This window comes from Eptesicus fuscus, chromosome 13, assembly GCF_027574615.1.
Source record: "Eptesicus fuscus isolate TK198812 chromosome 13, DD_ASM_mEF_20220401, whole genome shotgun sequence".
NCBI lineage: Eukaryota > Metazoa > Chordata > Mammalia > Chiroptera > Vespertilionidae > Eptesicus > Eptesicus fuscus.
Window position 1 is genome coordinate 50,512,475 of NC_072485.1, and position 20,760 is coordinate 50,533,234.

Genomic DNA, 20,760 nt, shown 5'->3' on the forward strand with positions numbered 1-20,760 from the left:
GTGTGCAACAGCTGCACGAGCTGGTGGCTGCAGAACTGGACAGCACAGACCTAAGTGGGGTCCAGGGATCTGGACTGAGAGGTTAAAAGTGTTCTGCTTCATCCTTCCCACTTCAGCATCTAAATCTTGCCCATCTTTCAAGTCCTAGCCCATGTTCTTCCTCCCCTGGGAAGCACAGGTTGGCACTAATCATACATCACCCTGTGTTTTCATGATGAACTTTCATTTCCCCTTTTCAGCCGTGAGCTCCTGCGGACAGGAACCCTGTGCTGTTTATTTTTATCCCTCAGAGCACCCTGTCCATTCCTCCAGGGGCTGCATTCCACATGACCTTGAAACATTACTAGACCACAACCTACCCGTATGGCATCTTTTAAGGCCTGTCCTGAGGAGAAATGTTATTCTCATGTCACCGCTATAAGCAGGGAGGCAGGAAAGAAAAGGCTTTCTTCAAGGTCACATTCCCCTCCTGACAGACAACACTACTCTCAGTTTATCACGTTTTGTGTATTGATTTGCAGCTGGACTCCCAGTTAAAACAGATATAACCCCTGGGCCATCTCGGTTATGTTCTGGAGCACGGCGTTCTTTCTTCTGTAGGATGAAGTGTAACAGGCCTTCAGTAAAGGTTGAAGACAAGGAGTTCCCCTCCACCTGCTCAAAGAAAAAAGGTAACCATTTCACAGTTCTGTCGCCTCCTGTCCCAGGTGATGCTCGCTTCTACACAGGAGCACTCAGCAGCTTGTTGGCTCAGCGTCTCCCCGCTGGCCAGAGTGGCAGGTCCCAGGACTGCAGCCAGGACCCCACTGCCCGCTACCTACCACGTGGGAGACGGGGGTGGGGACAGAGAGCTGGAAGCCCTGATGGGCTGTCAGGGAGACAGAGTCGTGGGAAGGCTTCCTCTGCTTACATTCTGCTTGTTGTCATTGGATGGGAAGAGACTCCCACCCACAATTTCTAACTGCCTTTGAGCAACCCGCGCATCCATCAAAACGATTCTTGCTGAATTCATCAGTGACCTTCATGCTAAATGCAAAGGTCACTTTTCATTTTTCTGCCATCTTACAGCGTTCTCTTCCTCAGATTCCATGAAACCCCATTCTCATCTCCCCACCCTCGGCCACTCCAGCCTCTCTTCCTAGTTCCTATTGCGGGATCCTCATCTGTCTGAGGCCACCTTCTCTTTTCTATATCTGCTCCATCCAGAGGTGATCCCTTAGCTTTCAATATCATTTATATGTCAATAACTTCCAAGTTTATATTTCTAGCCCATACTTCTCTTTTGACCTCCAGATCCATAAATTAACTGCTTATTAAATCTACCTGCTTAGATATCTAAAGGGCATATCTAAACATGATAGATGTGAAAGTAACCACCTGAGCTTCTCCTTGATATAAAGAGCAGCAGAAAACTAATAATAAAGCAAAATGTAAACCGCCATCCACCTAGTTGCACATACTAGAAGCCTGAGATGTACCCTCTCGCCCCATTTCACCCCCACCCCAGTCACAAAGCCCTGCCACAGTGAATTCCTTCTGCAGAAGGTATTCAAAATGTTTATCCACGTTCACCACTATCCCTAGATCCAGGCTGCGCTCAGCTCTCCCCCGTCTTTGTAAAGTAGGCCCCGCACACCTTCCAGAAAGGCCTTTTTAAAATGGAAATCTGATCAGTTCCCACTTCAAACCCTTGGCTGTTCCCATTGCTCTTGAAGAAAAGTTAAATCCTTAACAGGCTTTGGTTTCTACAGTTCCCAGTCACTAGCATAGACCTGATGCTTGGTACACACTCCAAGGATTTTATGGTTGAAACCCAAGGTGCTCCACACTTCCTATGTCCCAAAGTGAAATCTTTTCTTCTCTCTCTCCAGCACATAACTCTCTTCCCTGAGTCAGTGGACTGTTCCAGCAGCCACTCAATCTAAAAAATTCTGAGTTATCTTCATTTGCTTTCTTTCATCCCAAATACTTGGATAATCATACCAAATCCCAGGAATTCTCAGCAGTTTCTCCCACGTCCTCCCGGCCACCTCCTCAGGGCACTGCCCAGCACAGCCCTCACCTCTTGCTGTGATTCTCCTCCTCCTGGTTTCCTCTTCCAGTTCACCTGTCACTCTGCTTCTAGAGCCTCCAAACCCTGATTTGATTTTGCTGTTTCTCCACTTAAATCCCGTTGGGAGCTCTTCATTTCCTAACATAAAAGACCAGCACAATTGTTAGCAAAGAATCCAAGGCCCCACCTGCCTTTCCAGCTGCACCCCCAGCCCCTCCCTTTCACTGAACCACGCAGAGCTCCGTGCTGTTTCTCATACCGGATATGCTCTGTGCCGCTGTCCATCCTCAGCCTTTGCACATCCTCGACCTTAGCCAGTGCCCATCCTTCTTGATCTGCCTCCACATTGTGTTTCTGGGCAGCCTTCCTTTCCCCAGGTAGACTCCTACCTCTCCTTTGGTTTAACCAGCTCAACTAAACACACATGACACTGGGTGATAGTTCATTTTCAGCCTTCCTTCTCACCGGATGCTCACCTTTGGAGAGGAAGGCCTTGTTTGCAATGTTTTGACTCCCTGCCAACATCCCAGCCCACCAAAGGCTGCCCATGCCTCCGTCCCCCAAAGCCAACTGCCACTAACCATGGACTTTGCTTTCTAGCAGATCGAAAAAGCTTCTGCACAATCCACAGCACCGGCTATTTGAAAAGCTGGCCACCCACAAAGATGGGGCTGGACGAAGACAACGAACCGGACAATGAGGGCTGTAATCTCAGCTGCCTTGTCGCGATAGGACGGCTGCATTCTCACGTGGTTCCACAACCGGTGAACGGGGAAATCAGGGTGAAGTCTATGGAATATGTTTCTCGGCATGCCATCGACGGGAAGTTTGTTTTTGTAGACCAGAGGTGAGCGTCTGCATGTTACTCTTGAATAATGATGGGGGAGTTCAAACCCGAGTAAAGCAGAGACAACTGGGCAATGACACCATAAATGCAGAGATTTCATCTCATTCTTGGCATGTGGAGACAGTTAAGTAGGTGGTTTGATGCCTGTGGCCAGAGAACCCCTAGGCACAGCACATGTGGGATGTTCCTGGACCACTCTGTGATGGGAATTCGGGAACTAGGACTTAGAAAATAGTATCCAGTCCTGAGGCTACTGGTAATCTCATGTGACTACTCAAGTTTTAATTTAATCAATTAAAATTAAATTAAACTCCTCAGGCTCACTAGCCACATTTCAAGTACTCAGTAGCCACATGTGGCTGGTGGCTCAGGTATGGAATGTTCCCATCATCACAGAAGGTCCCGGTGGACAGCGCTGATTGTCCATCTCGTCGTTTATGGAGGAGGACTGAGGCCCAGCCTGGAGCCTGGCTTCCTCCAGGACTCGCACTAGTTGGTAGTAGACCTGGGCTGCGGGCCCAGGGGTCTCAGGTTTCCCACTGCCCTCTGCTGCCCGTTAAGAATATTCACAGGCTAGTCGTTTTCAGGCTCCTGCAAAGTCACTCAATGCGGGGAAAGAAGACATTTTCCAAGGTCCTGATAGCTCCTGCTGCTGGACCTTCTGGTGTTTGGTTTTCCTGATAAAAAGTAGGCAGTGAAATGGAGAAGTTTTCCACTGGGGTGTAGATTTCTATCACATTTTTATCTAACTAATAATAGTTACCATTTTTCAAACCTCCCAAAGCTTGATTACTTGTTATAACAACCCCTTTGAAAGGCTTTTTTCTCTCTGTTTTTATAACTTTAGTGTAATTCAGTTGCATGAAATATATATATATATATATGAGAACAAGGTCAAAGCTGGGAGATTTTCAGAGAGCTTACTCTGTCATATATACATACATGTGTCATGTATACATGTATACACACATATATGTACATATAAATAAAATCTCCACAGAGTAATCTCCTGGCTTTTTTTTTTTTTTTAATATTCCCTTCCAGGGCAACAGCTATTTTGGCATATTTACCACAAGAACTTCTAGGCACATCATGTTATGAATATTTTCACCAAGATGACATAGGCCATCTCGCAGAATGTCACAGGCAAGGTAAGCCGGCTGCACAGAGGACATGAAGTGTGCACTGGTCCACATGGTCTTCCGGGAAATCTGCCGCAGTCTGTGGAGTCCGCCAGCCCAGGAGTCTCGAGGCCAAGAATCTGTGAGGAGAGGAGGCTGGTGGTCCGGCCCTGTTCATCCCCTACAGAACCCAGCCCTGCCTGCCCAGCCGTTTCTGGACAGAGGTCCGGCTGATTTCCAGAGGCATCCCTTATTCACAGGATCCACCTGGACCCGTAAAGATTTAGTGCGGCCCAACCGTTCTCATTCTCTTTTCAAAAACCCTGCGCTGCTATCTGTCTTTTCCTCTTCATTAACGGCACGGCCACGTATGCAGCCTCCTCAGAAAGAAACCCGTATTGACCCTTCCTTTACTGTCCACCAGATCGGTTCATTCACCTCAGACATGAATGTCCACAGAGGACCCTTTTGCCACCTCCATGTCCTGGTTAGGGCCCTTGTGCCCACCTTTTATTTGCGAGAGCCTTCTGACAGGCCTCCCTTCTGCTCCCAGTCCATCTTCCGTCCATAATTAACTCATTTCTGTTCTGGTAGACCAAGCCTGATAATGTCCCATTCCTGCTTAAAACCCGCCTTTACACTCAAGGCCAAATGCCCTTGATAGGCATTCAAGGCCCTTTACCTCCTGACCCCAACCTACCTCCTCAGCTTCACCTCCCATCCTTGCCAACCATCTCACTATCCCCTGCTGCCTCCCTGGGCCTGTCACAACTGGGAACTGCTGCATTCTTCCCTTTGTCAAACTTCTATTCACCCCTCAAGGCCCCAGTCTCCTCCTCTGCATAGCTGCCTCATTGCCCTCCTTCGGGCAGGTGTCATAGTCTGTCTCCTATCTCCAGGCCTGGCACATGAAAGATGCTCGTTACATGTTTGTTACATAGAAGAATAGGTTCGAATAGGTGAGTGACTTCTCTGGATGAAGATGCCCTAAAAGTGCTGTACTGCCTCGGGCTTTGAGATGGGAAGAACACAGTCCCTTTGCACCGCGCCTTCTCATTAGCTGGTGCCCATGTCACCGCTGATTCCGGCCGATGTCTGCAATGCAGCCAGGCATTTGCTGGAGCCGTCATCTCCTACACTGGAAAACGGGGACAGATTCACAACTGAATCGAAAGGCTCTGAATCAGCCCCTTAGAAATAACCTTGGCTTATTGAAGAGAGGTGGCATTGGAGCCCGATGCTTTAGGATTTGGTTAGTTTCATACCCTGACCTGAGGAAACAACAATGTTCATGGTTTCTTTGCATTTGCAGTTTTACAGACGAGAGAAAAGATTACAACTAACTGCTATAAGTTTAAAATCAAAGATGGTTCTTTCATCACACTGCGGAGTCGATGGTTCAGTTTCATGAACCCTTGGACCAAGGAAGTAGAATACATTGTCTCAACCAACACTGTTGTTTTGTAAGTGTTTCTCCTACATCAGAAGTTTCTTCATTCAAAAGGAAATGCCCTGGGCTCCTTACCAGGGGAAGGGGTGCAGGCACAGCCCGTATCACATCCTTTAGGGCCAACTGCTCATACCCTGTAAAGCCTCAGGATTGCAGAAGCCAGAAGGGTTGTTAACAAGGGACAAACTTAGTGCTCATACTGTGCAAGCCCCAGGCCTATGGAATTGCTCCAGGAACCCATACCACCTCCCAGATAAAGCAGCCAACCTCTGAATTCTGCAGGCCCTGCACCCCGGGCTCCTCTGGCATCTCTGAGGGAAGGGTTGGCAGTCCATGGAAGGCTCCCATGGACATCAGCTCAGACTGGCCTTGGCTGAGGGGATGGCTCTCCATGCCCACCAGGCTGGTGGCTTGAGCATTACAGCTGGAATGCCACCTGCTAGATAAGCAGGAACGGGAAAGACCTTCGCTCTGGCTGAGCTGCTTCCCACATCTCCCTCCCTGTGGTGTCCGAACCCCCACCTGTGATTCAGGCAGAGCGAGGGGCCAGGGCAGGCGCAATGCAGGCTGGCAGGGAGCAGGCCCGCAGCTGGTCCCACTGAACAGAAGGGCCCCCAGGCAGTGAGACCACAGGCCAGGATGCCATCCATCGTGTTATCGCTCAGCAAGGAGACCACTGGGCCACTCAGACACTTCATTTTCTGGCCTGTCCAGTTCCAGAGTGGACACCGGACACCTTGGCCAAGGTGAAAGGTGCATGGTCTGAGCAGGCCTGACTCACATTTCCTTCTTGCTGGGATGTTCACAGAGCCAGCGTCCTGGAAGGCAGGGACCCAGGCTTCCCGCAGCTCACAGTGTCCCCCCACAGCATGGACGGCATGCTGCCCCCTGGAGAAGGTAACTATTGCTCAGGGCTTTGGGCTCGCCCCTGAGAAGCTGCTTGTGAACAAAAGGCCTCTGGTATCTGGGGTCCCCAGTCACCCTGTTCTGTGGAACAAGGGAGGCCTTGCGAGGACGAGCACGAAGGACACGGTCCTTTCGCTTGCTCTCTTGAGCCTGGAATACCAGGAACTTGATTTTGTCTTTTCGGAGGCTGCTGGGTCCTGGAAGCTCTTGAAATAGCCAAGTCCGGCTCCTTTCATGCTTTTCCTCCCTTGTGCTGCCCGCTGGCTGTGATGTGACTGACGTGCTCTATCATGACTGTCACAGGCCCGTCACAGGTGGTAGGGGGGTGGGTTCTGTGCCCCGGGGCTTCCTCCCAGGACTCGGTCTTGCCCCCTGCTCTCCGCACTTGCCACGTCCTTTGTGGGCACTTGCACATGCTCTGTAGGATCCTCTCTGCTTGCACGTCTTCCGACCCCTCTCTCCATGGGTGACCTGTATCCAGGCCCTGCTGAGCTCCAGGTCTGTCTCTCCATTGCCTCCTGGAAAGGACCACCCGGAGTCCAAAGGCACCAGGAAGTCAGCACATCCCAACCAATTCTCCGCTCAGCCCCTCGGGTTGCTTAAGCCAGAAACCTTGTCTCCTAGCTCTCCCCTTCTATCTGAACATGGAACTCAAACTTCTCATCACCACTGTCACTCCTTCACCCTCTCACCTGTGCCTGGGTTATGGGAGTTAACTCCCTAACCCGTCTCACTCACCCTGCCCCCACCCTCCACTGCAGTTCATTCTCCATGCAGCTGACTATCTAATCACCAAATCTAAGTCATTGCCTTTCTGTGTAGGGCCCGTTGGGCTCCTGATCCCCTTTGTGCATCTGTCCAAATCTTTTAGTGTGGCATCCAAGGCCCTTCATGATCTGATTGGTACCCGCCTCTCCCGTTTCCTCCATCACTGCTTCATCCTCATTCATGATGAATTTCTTGGAGTGGTCTCCCAAGTGTTGTCCTCCTGCATCTACTGGTTGCTGTGCCTGGAATGCTTCCCCCTCCCTGCCTCTCTGCCAAGCTAATGTATGCTCCCTCTCTCAAGACTCGGCTCAGGGTTGAAATCTTCCAGGAAGCTGCCCCTGGCCAGGATGAGTTGGGTGTCTCATGCCTACCTATCAAACTTGTCCCACTTTGCCACTGTTCATCTTATCTGCCGCCCTGGAGGCTGTGAGCCTCGAGGGAAGGGAGCTGCCTTACCTGTGCAGTGGGGTGCATTCCGTGAGGGCATGCTGAGCCAGAAGGGGAATTGGGTTCTTCAGTACTTTGCCACTGAGCCTTTTCCTGCCAAGCTATGGTTCTAACCGCCCTAGGCACAGCCCTCAGGTTGAACTTCAAGTGCATCATGGGATGAACTGATAGTAATTTAACGTACAGTAGTGTGTGTTCCTCAGTTTCCCCTTTCTCACTCTCAAATTCCTTTGTTGTAGGTGGCCTGAAGAGGACCCACCCCACTGTCCCAGGGATTCCAGGGGGAACCAGGGCTGGGGCAGGAAAAATAGGGCGAATGATTGCTGAGGAAATCATGGAAATCCACAGGCAAGTAACATCTTCTGGTTCCCTTAAACTAGTGGTTCTCAACCCAGAGCATTCTCTCCCCCTCCCCCTTACCCCTACCCCCCGCCCCAGGGACGTTTTGTAATCTCTAGAGACGTAGTTGGTTGTCACAAATGGGTGGGAGGTTTCTATTAAACACCCCTGGATTGAGGCCAGGGTGCTGCTTCCTGAACATCCTACATAATTGGGTGTGTATAGTTGTAACCTACAGTACACAGAACTGCCTCTCCCCCACCCCGCCCGCAACAAAAAAAGTTCTAGTCCAAACTGACAGTAGTGCTGAGACTGAGAAATCTGCCTTAAATAAAGAGGCTAAACCCAAACAGCCCAGAGCTAAAGGGAACTCCGTGGGTGGTTCCACTCTCTAGTGACCTGGTGGGTGAGTCAGGGTGCTTCCCAGTGAGGACGGTGAACACTGGCATCCCAGGACTGCAGGCGAGCCGAGATCTGGTCTTTCAAAGCATTAGCTTCTCCGATCACAAAACTGCCTGGGGTGTAGCGGAGACCAGGCCCTTCAGCTCCTGATGGAAACTTCCCCGGGCAGGACTTCGTCACAGGAGAGAGGGGGAAGTGTACCTGGATGTGAATCCTGGGCCTCTACTTCAGCAATTTTCCACCTTTTTCTTCTCATGGCACACATAAACTAATGACTAAAATTCTGCAGCACACCACAAAAATATATTTTTTCCCAATCTAACCCAAAAAAATGGTATAATTTTGATTCATTCACACGGGACAGCCATTGTTGTGTTGACTGTCATTTTTTTATTTGACAGTCACAGTGCTCTGACTAAATAGTCAGGTATCGCATGTCTTAAAAATTCTTGGGGCACCCCGGTTGAGAATTGCTGCTGAACTGGTACTTGGTGGTGCTTAGGAGATTCACTTAGCTTTTTGGTCTCTGTTGACTTAGGCCGAGGGAGGGAGGCATATCTATCTCCAGGGATTGCTGTGGGTTCGTGAGGGAACTCAGGACAGTTCTTGGCACAGAAACTGACAGAAAGTGCTCAAAATTGTTACTTAAGTCTAAGTCTCTAAGAGCAGTCATTGAGAGGGAAGTAGTTATTATGAGTCCATCTGAAGTTGGGGAATGGAGAGGTGGAAACCAGGTCCTTGGGAATACAAATGTAATGGGACATAATCATAGGAAAGGAAAAATGACTGCTAATTCTTGCTGCCACTGGATTTGCAGGCGAATGGGGCTGACCTTGTGTTCCAGTTGACTCTAAAGGGGCTCTGACCCAGCGGGTAGCTGTTCTGTTCCAACCCAACAGGAATGAAGGATGACACTTCAGGAGGGAGATGTGGGGTCGGGTGCAGCAATGACCAGGATACCATCAGCCACTCATACCCTGTGCTCAGCTGAGACCACCCAAGAACAGTGTAAACCAGCCCTTGACCTCAGTGATCTTACAGTCTTTGAGAAGCCTGTTTTCTTTAAATAGAGAAAGGGAGAGTGCATGGGCTGAAGCAGGCAGGGTTTAGTTCATGGTATCAAGATTCTGAACGTGGTCGAAGCTTGGGTCTGTGATGAAGGTGGGCATTGCTTCTAGAAAAGACAGGCACACACTGGGTGGGCACATGAGTGGCATATTCAGGGTCAGGAACCAGGCCACCTAACTGGGCGGTCTTTGTAAGAAGGAGCCACAGAGCTCTGATGGGAAATTTCTCATATCACTAAGAAATGGTGCTGGGCAGTTTACACTGGAAAATGATAACACCCCGTTCATTATGGAATGCTGAACAGGTGTTGGTAAGCACTGTGGAAGTCAGTTGAAAGCGGAGGAGAGGAAGGTGAGCATGCTTGGTAACCCAGGAACGAGGCCCATCCTACAGTGGTGATGCTCTCCAAAAGAGAAATGAATAATTTAAGGACTAGATACTGAAGATGAAACAAGAAACAATGAAAAGGCAATTAAAAGATGGGGAACCTGGGAAAATAGTGGTTTCACAGGAAGAGGTAAGAAAAGGTGGAGACAGCACTTTGCAGTAAGCAATTAGTAGGCCTCTGTGTGCCCTAAAGGTGCATATAGATGTATCCTTTGAGAAGCTTATGATCCAGGAGAGAGAGAAAACTTGTTCATTCAGAGATCTCCAGAACTAGGCAGTGCAGGCTAAGAGCCAAAAGGCTGCTTGGAAGTGGAGATGGGTCCCTGGGGACCCAAAAGCCACATTCATCTATGAGGAGCCAGGAGCCTGGTGGCCACGCAGCTGCCACCATACTCGGCCTCAACTCCAGCTTCAGTGCCAGGCCATGGCCACTTTCCTGGAGTCCTGCAGCTGCCAAGTGTATGTGGATTTATGGTTCTAAGTCTTCCCCTCTGTAAACCTGTGCTGAGAAATACTCGCTGAGAAGGAACTGGAAGGGCCACCGTTTCTCTATTGCCTTAGAAGGTGACCAGTACTACTGCAGAGCTACTTTCTAGGAGTGACTGAGTACCCTGGCACCCTCTATGTCCCAAGAGTATTCATTGGCTGAACAGTGTTTGCAGGGAAGAAGATAAATCATTGCTATGGGTTTAGTTCAAAGATAGAGACTGAACTTCTAAAGTTCACTCCAGCCGAAACCGGTTTGGCTCAGTGGATAGAGCGTTGGCCTGCAGACTGAAAGGTCCCAGGTTCGATTCTGGTCAAGGGCATGTACCTTGGTTGCAGAACATCCCCAGTAGGGGGTGTGCAAGAGGCAGCTGATCGATGTATCTCTTTCATCGATGTTTCTCTCTATCCCTCTCTCTTCCTCTCTGTAAAAAATCAATAAAATATATTTTTAAAAATAAAATAAATAAATAAATAAATAAAGTTCCCTCCAACTCTTGATCTGGGTTTTCTAAGGAAATAAAACTAGCCACTTACTTGAAATTCGACCCTGAATTCCAAACCATAATCCAAGGGCTTTGTCAGCGAGATGTTTGACTCCAGGGTCTGCATCCTAGATTAGGTGTCCATGGGATAAATCTAGCTTATCCCCTGTTTTCTTTTTAAATGTTTTTATTGATTTCAGAGAGGAAGGGAGAAACATCAACGATGAGAGAGAATCATTGATTGGTTGCCTCCTGCACACCACCTATTGGGGATCGAGCCCACAACTCAGGCATGTACCCTGACCAGGAATTGAACCATGACCTCCTGGTAACCACTGAGCCACACCTGCCAAGCTTGCCTATTTTTTTATATAAAGTTTTTGTGGAACACAGCTACACCCTTTCATTTACGAATTGTCTATGGCTGTTTGAAGCTACAATGGCAGAGTTGAGTAATTGTGACCTAGAGAGCCTAAAGTAGTTACTCTCTGGCCCTTTACAGAAAGTTTGCCAATTCATCCTTTGTCTTACCCTGACACACACACACACACACACACAGCTCTCTAAAAAAGGGAAAGGCAATGTAACTGACTCCTCTTTTCTCTGATAGGATAAGAGGGTCCTCGCCTTCCAGCTGTGGCTCCAGCCCACTGAACATCACAAGTACACCTCCCCCTGATGCCTCTTCCCCAGGAGGCAAGAAGGTAAGGCCCTTCTTAATCTAGAGAGCCTCTTGCCCAGGTTCTGAAATGTTGGGGTGAGAATATATAATTACAGTTGTGGTTGCTGAAACATTTTTCCTCCTTGAGTACGGTAAATGCACAATTGTGAGGCTAGGTACAAAGCATACTGGTAGAGCTAGAGTGGCTTGCTGGCATCCTTAGAGGATTGATTGCATGTGAGTGGGGAAAGCTGAGAGCTTATTCTAAGGAGTGGGGAACTATGCTCCCATGAGGGAAGGATTAGTGAGTACCACACACAGAAAACTATCCGATTCCCTGCCAGGAGTTTTCAAGGGCAAAAACGCCATTAGTGTCTAGTACAGGGACTGGAAACAGTGATGCCACCAGCAGGGCTTCGGAAGGCGAGCCATGACTTTGCAGTTGCAGGGCTTGGGGATCCGCCGCCTGGGTTTCCTGTGGCGTGGCAGCGGGTGCGCGCAGTTCCTCAGTCGCCAGCCCTCACAAAGAGCTAGCTAGAGGGCTACACTGACGTAGGCTTAGAAACGACTCGTCTGTTTCATCTTTGTCAGAAGTTCCAAGTCTAGGTCCATGTTCATTGTAAATCATAAATCCATTTATGATGCTTGATGTTAATAATGTTAGGCTGACTCAAGGGCCAGCCAGCATCTTTAGACAGTCTACCCCTATCTTCCAGAACACATACAGAGAGAAAGAGTATTAGTAATTTACATAGATGGGACTAATAAAGCACAAACTGACATGTGTTTTTAAAACTGGGCTCCTCCAAGGCTCAGGTAGCAGGAGCTGTGGTGCTGCCAGTGGGATGGGGCAGGGCCACTGGTGAGAAGAGGGAAGGTCAGAACTCCTGTCTTCTACCAGGGCAGCTTCACTTCTATTGTATATGAATCTTCTGGACCTTGCAGAGCCCTGAAAGGATCTTGCCACCCCTCACCCCCCCCCCAAAACGGCCACAGATGACATGTATCTTCTACCAGGGTAACTTTACTTCTATTATATATAAACTAGAGGCCTGGTGCACGAAATTAGTGCACTTGGGGGCGGGTTGGGGGGCCCTCAGCCCGGCCTGTGCCCCGTGATCGATCGCCACAAAGAGGTAGGCCCCACCCACCCGGCTGGGGCTCCTCAATGGATCACCCCCACAGGAAGCCCCACCCACCTGCCACAGTGCTGCCAAGGGGTAGCCTGGGCCTCCTTCTTTGGGGTGATGGATTGTGCCTTTCAGAGGGAGGCCCCACCCACCACAGCCCATCAGCTGGTGGCCTGGGCCTCCCTCTTTGGGGCAATCATGGAGCACCCTGACTGATGGATCACCCTGCCTTCTGGTGGCCTGGGCCTCCCTCTGCAGGGAGATCATGGGGCGATGGCCGGGCCCCAGACCAATCGCATGGCACCCACCTTGGCTGGCCTGGCACCAGTGGGTGTCATAGTAAGGTCGTCTGGATAATCGTTCTGCTGTTTGGTCGTTTGGTCAATTTGCATATTACTTTTATTATTATAGTAGTTTGTGTATGAAATAAGGACCCCCTCCAAAAAAAAAGGATTCAGAGTCAATAAATGAATGGGTAAGAGCGTGATCAAAGGTAGACCTGGGTTTGAAGCCTATGCTAGCTCTGAGATCCTGCAAAATTTTTAACATGTTAAGTCACCGGTGACTGACACTATACTTTGTGTCCGGAAGACAGAACAGACTGGGCACTTAACGTGTTAAGTCCCAATTTTCTTTTTAACGAGGCTAATATAGGTTGGGACAGCCAGCAGCTTTATGCATGAACTCCTATTATGAAATAACTAGAGGCCCAATGCACGAAATTCGTGCAAGAGTAGGCCTTCCTTCCCCCGGCTGCCGGCACCGGCTTTCCTCTGGCACCCGGGACCTGGGCTTCCCTCTCAGCCCTGGCTTCTTCTGGAAGGACATCAGGTCTAATTAGCATATTACACTTTTATTATTATAGATTTGTGAATGTGCCTGACCTTTGCTAACAACAAATAGCATTGATGAGATGAAGTCTGGGCTGCAGGCTGTGCTCCTGGCTGTTCTGTTGCATTCCTGGGTCCTTCCTCCATATGGGATCCCCTCTCTCCTTAGGCCCGATCCCCTCCTCTACTTCTCAGTTGAACTTTTAGGCACTTGACTTCCTGGTACTACCAGGAATCCCACTATAATGCTTAAGTACATTCTTTCATCTTATCCTCACAGCTTCATAGGTAACAAAATCTAGGCTCCCCAGTGTGAAAGATACAGCCCAGCATTTAATAAGTCTGGTTCCAAACTACCTTGGGGTCTCTTGACTTCTCATTCCTTTTTACACCAGTAACTGCGGGAGATGAAAGAGCATGTTCAGCATCACAAAGCCCCAAGTATTTTTAAAGCATTTCTTTAAAAAAAAGTCCCTTTTCTTTGATCTTATAAAAGCGGGTATGAGAAGAAATTCTGAATGTATTCAGAGTCCTCAGAAGCAGAACTCATACAAGTAGACTGAACAAGATAGAGTTAAAAATGACAGCAGCAGTAACAGTACACTGGAGCCACACTGCTTCCCGCCCTTCTCGGTCACTTGCACGTTTGGCGGGTCCAAAAATGAGCCGTTCAGCTTGCCAGTTGTGTCAGTCGGGTTCAGCTGAAGGGGAGGCTAAGTGAGCCTCATAGTTTCCAGGCGAGTCCGGGCTCCAGAGGCAATAGGTCCACACAAAGCAGCCAGTCCTTCCGTGTCGTCTGTGATGTAAAAACTTCACTTGTTTATAGATCCTTTCAGGGCTCTACAAGGTCCGAACTCTTTTCCTAATAAGGCTAGAAGATTATTTTTTTCTCACTGTGTTGATATGTGAACCAATAGTACAAAAGCAATGTTGGGTAAAACTGCTGGTGCCTTTGCAAAAATGAGGGCAGTGACACCAAACTGCATTAGCGGTAGTTGTATTTTCTCACTGCCATATACTCAAATGGAGAAAGCGACAAACATTTTAAAGACAGTTTCATTTAAGAATGTCCTTAATGAAGCAGTAAAAATAACTTATAAAACCATGGAGTGCCCTAACTGGTTTGGCTCAGTGGATAGAGCGTCGACCTGCAGACTGAAAGGTCCCAGGTTCGATTCCGGTCAAGGGCATGTACCTGGGTTGTGGGCACATCCCCAGTAGGGGGTGTGCAGGAGGCAGCTGATCGATGTCTCTCTCTCTCATTGATGTTTCCAACTCTCTATCCCTCTCCCTTCCTCTCTATAAAAACGCAATAAAATATATTGAAAAGCCCCTGTGACTGTGTGAGTTCTGAGCTGCACAAACGGCTTTCTTCACAGAACACTTATTTTTCCTATTGTAAACTATGGCCGTTCAGACCTAGGTATATGCGTACATTTCCTTGAAAATAAAGTGAACCTGTGACTTCAAGGAAAACAACTGACAGTATTTATTGCCAATGATAAAATTACAGCTTTCAAGCAAAAATTAGAATTTTCAGAAAACACACCTGCTACTTTGAGCTCAACAGCTTTTTAAAACTTAAAAAATATTTCTGCCCAGCCGGTGTGGCTCAGTGGTTGAGCGTCGACCTATGAACCAGGAGATCGAAGTTCAATTCCCAGTCAGGGCACATGCAGAGTCGCAGGCTTGATCCCCAGTAGGGAGCCGGCAGGAGGCAGCTGATCAATGAATCTCTCCCATTATTGATGTTTCTCTCTCCCTCTCTCTAAAAATCAGTAAGAACCTGTTTAAAAGATATTTCTGATGATTTAGGTATTTATTTTGTTAATCCCTCCCTCCCCCACCCCCGCCCGGAACATTTTTCCATTGATTTTTACAGAGTGGAGGGGAGGGGAAGAGAGGCGGAGAAACATTGATTGATTGCCTCCTCACGTGCCCTGGGGTCGAGGTTGCAACCTAGGTATGTGCTGCCTTTGGAATCGAACCAACGCTCTATCCACTAAGCCAAATCAGCTCGGGCGGGTTTAGGTATTATTAACGATTAGGATGTTTTGATGTTGTACAATGAAATGTGTCAATGTGTCAACATTTGAAAGATTTGCATAACTCGGTGAAACGGTATTTTTCAAATGATCAATAACGCAAGGTTATTTTTGATTTTGAGAATAAATTTATTAAAGCTGGGGGCAGTGAAACAAGGAGAGGCTTAGGACAGAAGAAGCAACAGGAGGGACTGCTGTCAGCTCATTGGAAAGTCAGAGAAAGGGGAACATTGGAGACGGGTTCAGGGGTTAAGCCTGGGAAGATGCCAATGCCCATTACTTCCCTGGTTTCAGTCTCATGGGGTTCCTTAGAATTTAGGACAGTGATGGCGAACCTATGACACGCGTGTCAGCACTAAATATTTAGTTTTTGGTTTATTAAATACAATTATATATAACAATTATACATTTATATTATTTAAACTATAAATATCACAAAATAATGTTTTTTTCCTCAAAGTGACACACTACCCGAGTTATGCTCAGTTTTTTGGCGAAGTTTGATATACCAGGCTCAAAAGGTTGCCCATCACTGATTTAGGAGATACCCACCAGTGGGGGAGGGGATGGAAAAGGTGCAGGCATGCTCGAGGGAGAGTGTGCCCAATGCAAGGTGTTTTACAATCATGCAGAGGTAAAAAAAGATCCATCCTAAGATGGACATACCAATGGATTTTAACAGGAATATAAAAACTTCACTGATGTGGTTTCAGATTCCACGTTGCAGCTAACCTTTTGAGAAACTTCCACTTATTGAGTTTTGATGTAATATCAAAGATTAATTCCACAATTATTTGAAAAAAAACTTAAAATATACCTTCCTTTTCCAACTATATAACTAGGAGGCCAGATTTCCTTCATATACTATAATCAAACAACACATCTAAACAGACTAAATGAAGAAGCAAATATGAGAATCCTGTCAAATTCTACTAAGGCAGACACTGGATTTTTTAAAAATGTAAATCAAGACCCTTCACTAATTTATTATTTTGGAAGTTATTTTTTCATTAAAATTGTATTCATATTAACATGTAATAGGTTTATTATTTTAAGAATTTATTATTTTTAACTTTAAATATACTAAACATTGATAAATATAACCCACATAAACAAAAGTTCTTTGAAGTCCTCATTTTTTAAATTGTGTAAAGGGGTCTCTAGACCAAATATTTGAACTGCAGAGATAAGAAAGTTGTAATGCCACCTACTGGCAAGGCCTGAAATCACCACCTCTCCTGAAATTAAAATACCAGTTTCCCTCACCTGCATCCAAATACTTCTCCCAGGTGCTTTTCTATGAGACTCAGTGGGGAAGGAAGCGGTGGGTGGTGGGGGAGAGAGGAGGCAGACAGAATGAGAATTCTGCTACTGAGGAGTAATAATGCTTTTCAGGGCCTTAAGAATTTAAACCACTGGTTACTGGAAGCGGGACCTGTAGTTAACTGGTGCAGAGAGATTTACTTCTAGTACTTTGTTTTCATTTGTGATTCCTCGGAGCTATGCCTCTTCCCAGTTTAACAGGCTCTTATTTCTTGTTCAGCAACATCTGTTGCTGTAATAAGTTTTACTCCCTTACAGGGGAACTTCCCAGCTGGGCTCACTGAGGTTTAGTCCTTGGCCCTAAAGAAACATGTGAGCAGCATGATCCAAGGTAACTGAATGCTCTAGGGATTTTATTTAGCTTTTAAATTGCCTGCGTGGGCTGAATCTAATGAAGAGAAAAGAACAGTTTTGGAGAGAGTTGTGGTTTGTTTTTTTCTTACTGTGACCATTCTTAACAGTTTGTCTGAAATCATCCAATAGGAAACTGAAGCCACTTGAAGCTTTTTTTCAGCATGATTCTCGGTAAGCATATACTGACTGAAACTGTTGGTGATGTGAAAACTTCTCTTTTGTTTGTAGATTTTAAATGGAGGGACTCCAGACATTCCTTCCAGTGGCCTACTACCAGGGCAGGCTCAGGAGCACCCAGGTTATCCATATTCTGATAGTTCTTCTATTCTTGGTAAGTGGCATTTTATTCATTTCCATGACAGTAAGGTTGCAACACATCTGACATGTCAATTTTAATAATGTAAATGTACCAAACAAAAAAACTTGTTCTAGATAAATTTGATAAGAACAAAGTTTAAAATTTATTTAAAACTTTACTTCAAAGTTGAGTTCTGATGGAGTATCCAAGTTTGTTCCTGAACTTGGGAGACTACAGCAGCTTAGACACAGACTTTCTCCACCATGTTAGGGTATAACCTCTTCAGAGGTTTAGAGATGAAGCCTAGAAGGGTGACAGTATGTGTTGCAGAGGGTAGTAAAGGTCATTTAGCAATGAAGGGTCCGCTTCTCCCATCCCACCCATCTTTTTCTATAATTACCTTTCTAGATCTCCTTTTCCTAATCTCTTCCTTCCTATTTCTTTCCCTATGTAACTCCATCCTTATAATTGGTTTTATCAGAAAATTAAATTGAGGTCAACTCAGATGCTTTTAATCTTTATTATTGAAGTACTGTTTCTAAAAAGTTGGTTTTTCCCTCCAAAAACTCAAAGTTAAAAAAGTATATGTATATGGCAATATAGCACCAAAAGGAACTGCTCTCATCCTACTGTTAAGATAAACGTGTGCTTAGGAATTGCTTACTAAGGTAAACACACTTTGGAATCACCACTAACCAGTCTTTATCTCTTCCCACAGGGGAGAACCCTCATATAGGCATAGACATGATAGACAACGATCAAGGCTCAAGTAGTCCCAGTAACGATGAAGCAGCAATGGCTGTCATAATGAGCCTCTTGGAAGCAGATGCTGGGCTGGGTGGCCCTGTTGACTTTAGCGACTTGCCATGGCCGCTGTAAACACTACGTGTTGCTTTAGCAACAGCTACAGTATCAAAGTGCATTACTGGTGGAGCTTTACAGTCTGTGAAGCTTACTGGGTAAGGAGAGAACAGCTTTTATGTACTGTCTTCATAAAAGCCATCTCAGAGCCATTGATACAAGTCAATCTTACTATGTGTAACTTCAGACACAGTGGAACTAAGCCTGCTCCAGTATTTCCTCATCATTGATTGGGCTAGCTGTGGATAGCTTGCATTAATTGTATATTTTGGATTCTGTTTGTGTTGAATTTTTTAATCATTGTGCACAGAAGCATCATTGGTAGCTTTTATATGCAAATGGTCATTTCAGATGTATGGTGTTTTTACACTACAAAGAAGTCCCCCATGTGGATATTTCTTATACTAATTGTATCATAAAGCTGTTTATTCTTCCTTGTAAGAATCCTTTACTATAAATATGGGTTAAAGTATAATGTATTAGACAGTTAAATATTTTTAATAAATGTTTCCCTTGTTCTATAAATACTGTTCACATTTCAAATAATTAGAAAAACATGCTACAGGGCTGGTTCATCAATTTTCTCCTGTGGGTTTTAAGGATGACCCGTGCCAGTTCTGGAACTGGCATCATTCCTATCTTAAAAGCTTAGCTATTTTGTTGAAGTAGTTAATCTCCAAATTACTGCAATTTTTGTGAGAACAGATGTTACACAAAATTCAATCCTAGACATAACAAACTGGCTTCTCTGTTACAACTCCCCTCCCCACCCGCCCAAACTGGATGACTCCCAACACTGTAACCCCAGCCTCAAAGTACCTGACTACATCTGGTTCCTTCTTCAGTTGGGTTGCGGAGTAAAAATGGAAAAAGCACCGAACTCGTATCAGAAACTGGCTCTGAAACTTACTGTACGATCTAGTAAAGGTATTTCACCCTTCACATCAGGCTGAACTAGAAAAGAACATCTTGTCAGATCTAGCGTTGTTTTGGATTTATAGTATTTGATTAGTAGGGAATCTAAGTGCCTCATCACACACATACCAAATTTGAGTTCCATGAGCTGCTTTGTTTTCCAATTATATTGACATCAGGAAGACACGAAGTCTGCTAATTATGAGACTAAAAATGGTCAAGGTTATAAAGTTGATCAGAAACATTAAAACAATGGAATTTTATTTTGATGAAAAACTCGAGTTTACAATCATTTAGTAAATGAAGAGCAAACACTTCATTTTCCTATCCCATAACTCTTATGAAAAAAATTAGTAAATAAATATCTGTGAACAGATTAAGGGTAAGGCAGACTGGATAATAAACCACCCCTGATGTTCACACTCCCTGCGTGTGACTCTAACAGGGTGAAGCCGGCACTGGAGATAACTGAACTCTTAAGATATGGGCACTGAATCTCATTCTAATCACTCAAATAAGCCCAATGATAAATATTTATTTTTTTGCTCATCATGGGCAGTAAACGATACACATTTTACTGAAGGAATACTTTGATAGAAGCACTTAAAGTTACATTGTGCATCACAACTATAAAAATGGCTTCAACAGTTCCATTTAACCACCATTTATAAAGTGCAACTATGTAATATTCTGCATTTTATCTGGGGTATGACATATCCATCTAGACTGAAAGTACCCCAGCTGCCAATTTTCATCACCACTTCTGAAAAGATCTAAATGTGTGAAAAAGGACTGTCCCCCCATACAAAGAACCAATTTCACAAACCTACTGGTAAACAAATACATTTATATAACTGGAACCTCAGGATGCTAGAGTTGTATGCATTTAAAAAACCATTCAGCTACCTTTGGTCTTTAAAAAAGCCTACACTGCAATATCCTAAACATTATGTGCATCTCATGATGAAGAGAGTGGCCTTGCAGTGCAGAATGAGGAGAGTGCAACGTCACCGTGAAGAGTAGCATGCTATGGTTTCAAGGAACATCGGCATCACGGCATTGGATTCTGTGCATCAGGATCAAGGTCATTGTTGCCGGAAGGGGGATGGATGGGGAGAATATCCAGCTCATCCACTTGCGGAGTTGGGTGCATGACTACCAGCTGGTCCTGGGGAATATCTGCGGCAGCCGCTGCAAGGTTGGTGATAGATTTACTCTTTACACATTGAAAGTCTACATGCCGACTCTTTCCTTCTTCCTTCTCCCAGGACATTCGAATAAAGGGTCTTTGGACATAGTTGTAAATCACTTCTGGGCGGCCCCCAGGCCTTTTCTTTATTTTTTCTTTATAGGTAGGATAACCTGGAGGAGAGAGGGGCTTTAAAAACTGAAGATACATACTCACACATACATGGACCCCACAGCTCTCATCCAATTTAATCTAAAGAGGGCTTTTCTGTTGTAGCTCCTGAACAAACAGATATTAAAACAAAGGAAGTCCAATATTCCACTCCTTTAGTCATCAGTTTAACAGCCAGAAACTAAAATTCTGAAATTCACAAAACTGCCTGCCATCCTCTCTCA

At 46.0% G+C, this 20,760-nt stretch overlaps 2 protein-coding genes across 9 annotated transcripts in view; one reads left to right on the plus strand and one right to left on the minus strand.

The window, feature by feature from the left end:
- Nucleotides 1-18,805, plus strand: part of BMAL1 (basic helix-loop-helix ARNT like 1) — a 104,569-nt gene extending 85,764 nt beyond the window's left edge. For 3 of the 5 annotated variants that reach the window (XM_028159815.2, XM_054725296.1, XM_028159821.2), the window contains 9 exons: nucleotides 522-671; nucleotides 2,654-2,900; nucleotides 3,945-4,051; nucleotides 5,334-5,484; nucleotides 6,280-6,368; nucleotides 7,832-7,940; nucleotides 11,370-11,463; nucleotides 17,331-17,433; nucleotides 18,119-18,805. In XM_028159815.2, the coding sequence (XP_028015616.2) occupies nucleotides 522-671; nucleotides 2,654-2,900; nucleotides 3,945-4,051; nucleotides 5,334-5,484; nucleotides 6,280-6,368; nucleotides 7,832-7,940; nucleotides 11,370-11,463; nucleotides 17,331-17,433; nucleotides 18,119-18,279 (1,211 nt within the window). In that variant the 3' untranslated portion in view covers nucleotides 18,280-18,805. The remainder of the gene's footprint in view (nucleotides 1-521; nucleotides 672-2,653; nucleotides 2,901-3,944; nucleotides 4,052-5,333; nucleotides 5,485-6,279; nucleotides 6,369-7,831; nucleotides 7,941-11,369; nucleotides 11,464-17,330; nucleotides 17,434-18,118) is intronic. The other 2 variants (XM_054725297.1, XM_028159820.2) reach the window with 2 other exon arrangements.
- Nucleotides 18,806-19,420: 615 nt separating this feature from the next.
- Nucleotides 19,421-20,760, minus strand: part of BTBD10 (BTB domain containing 10) — a 69,224-nt gene continuing 67,884 nt past the window's right edge. For all 4 annotated transcript variants that reach the window (XM_054725298.1, XM_028159822.2, XM_054725300.1 and 1 more), the window contains one exon: nucleotides 19,421-20,538. In XM_054725298.1, the coding sequence (XP_054581273.1) occupies nucleotides 20,228-20,538 (311 nt within the window). In that variant the 3' untranslated portion in view covers nucleotides 19,421-20,227. The remainder of the gene's footprint in view (nucleotides 20,539-20,760) is intronic.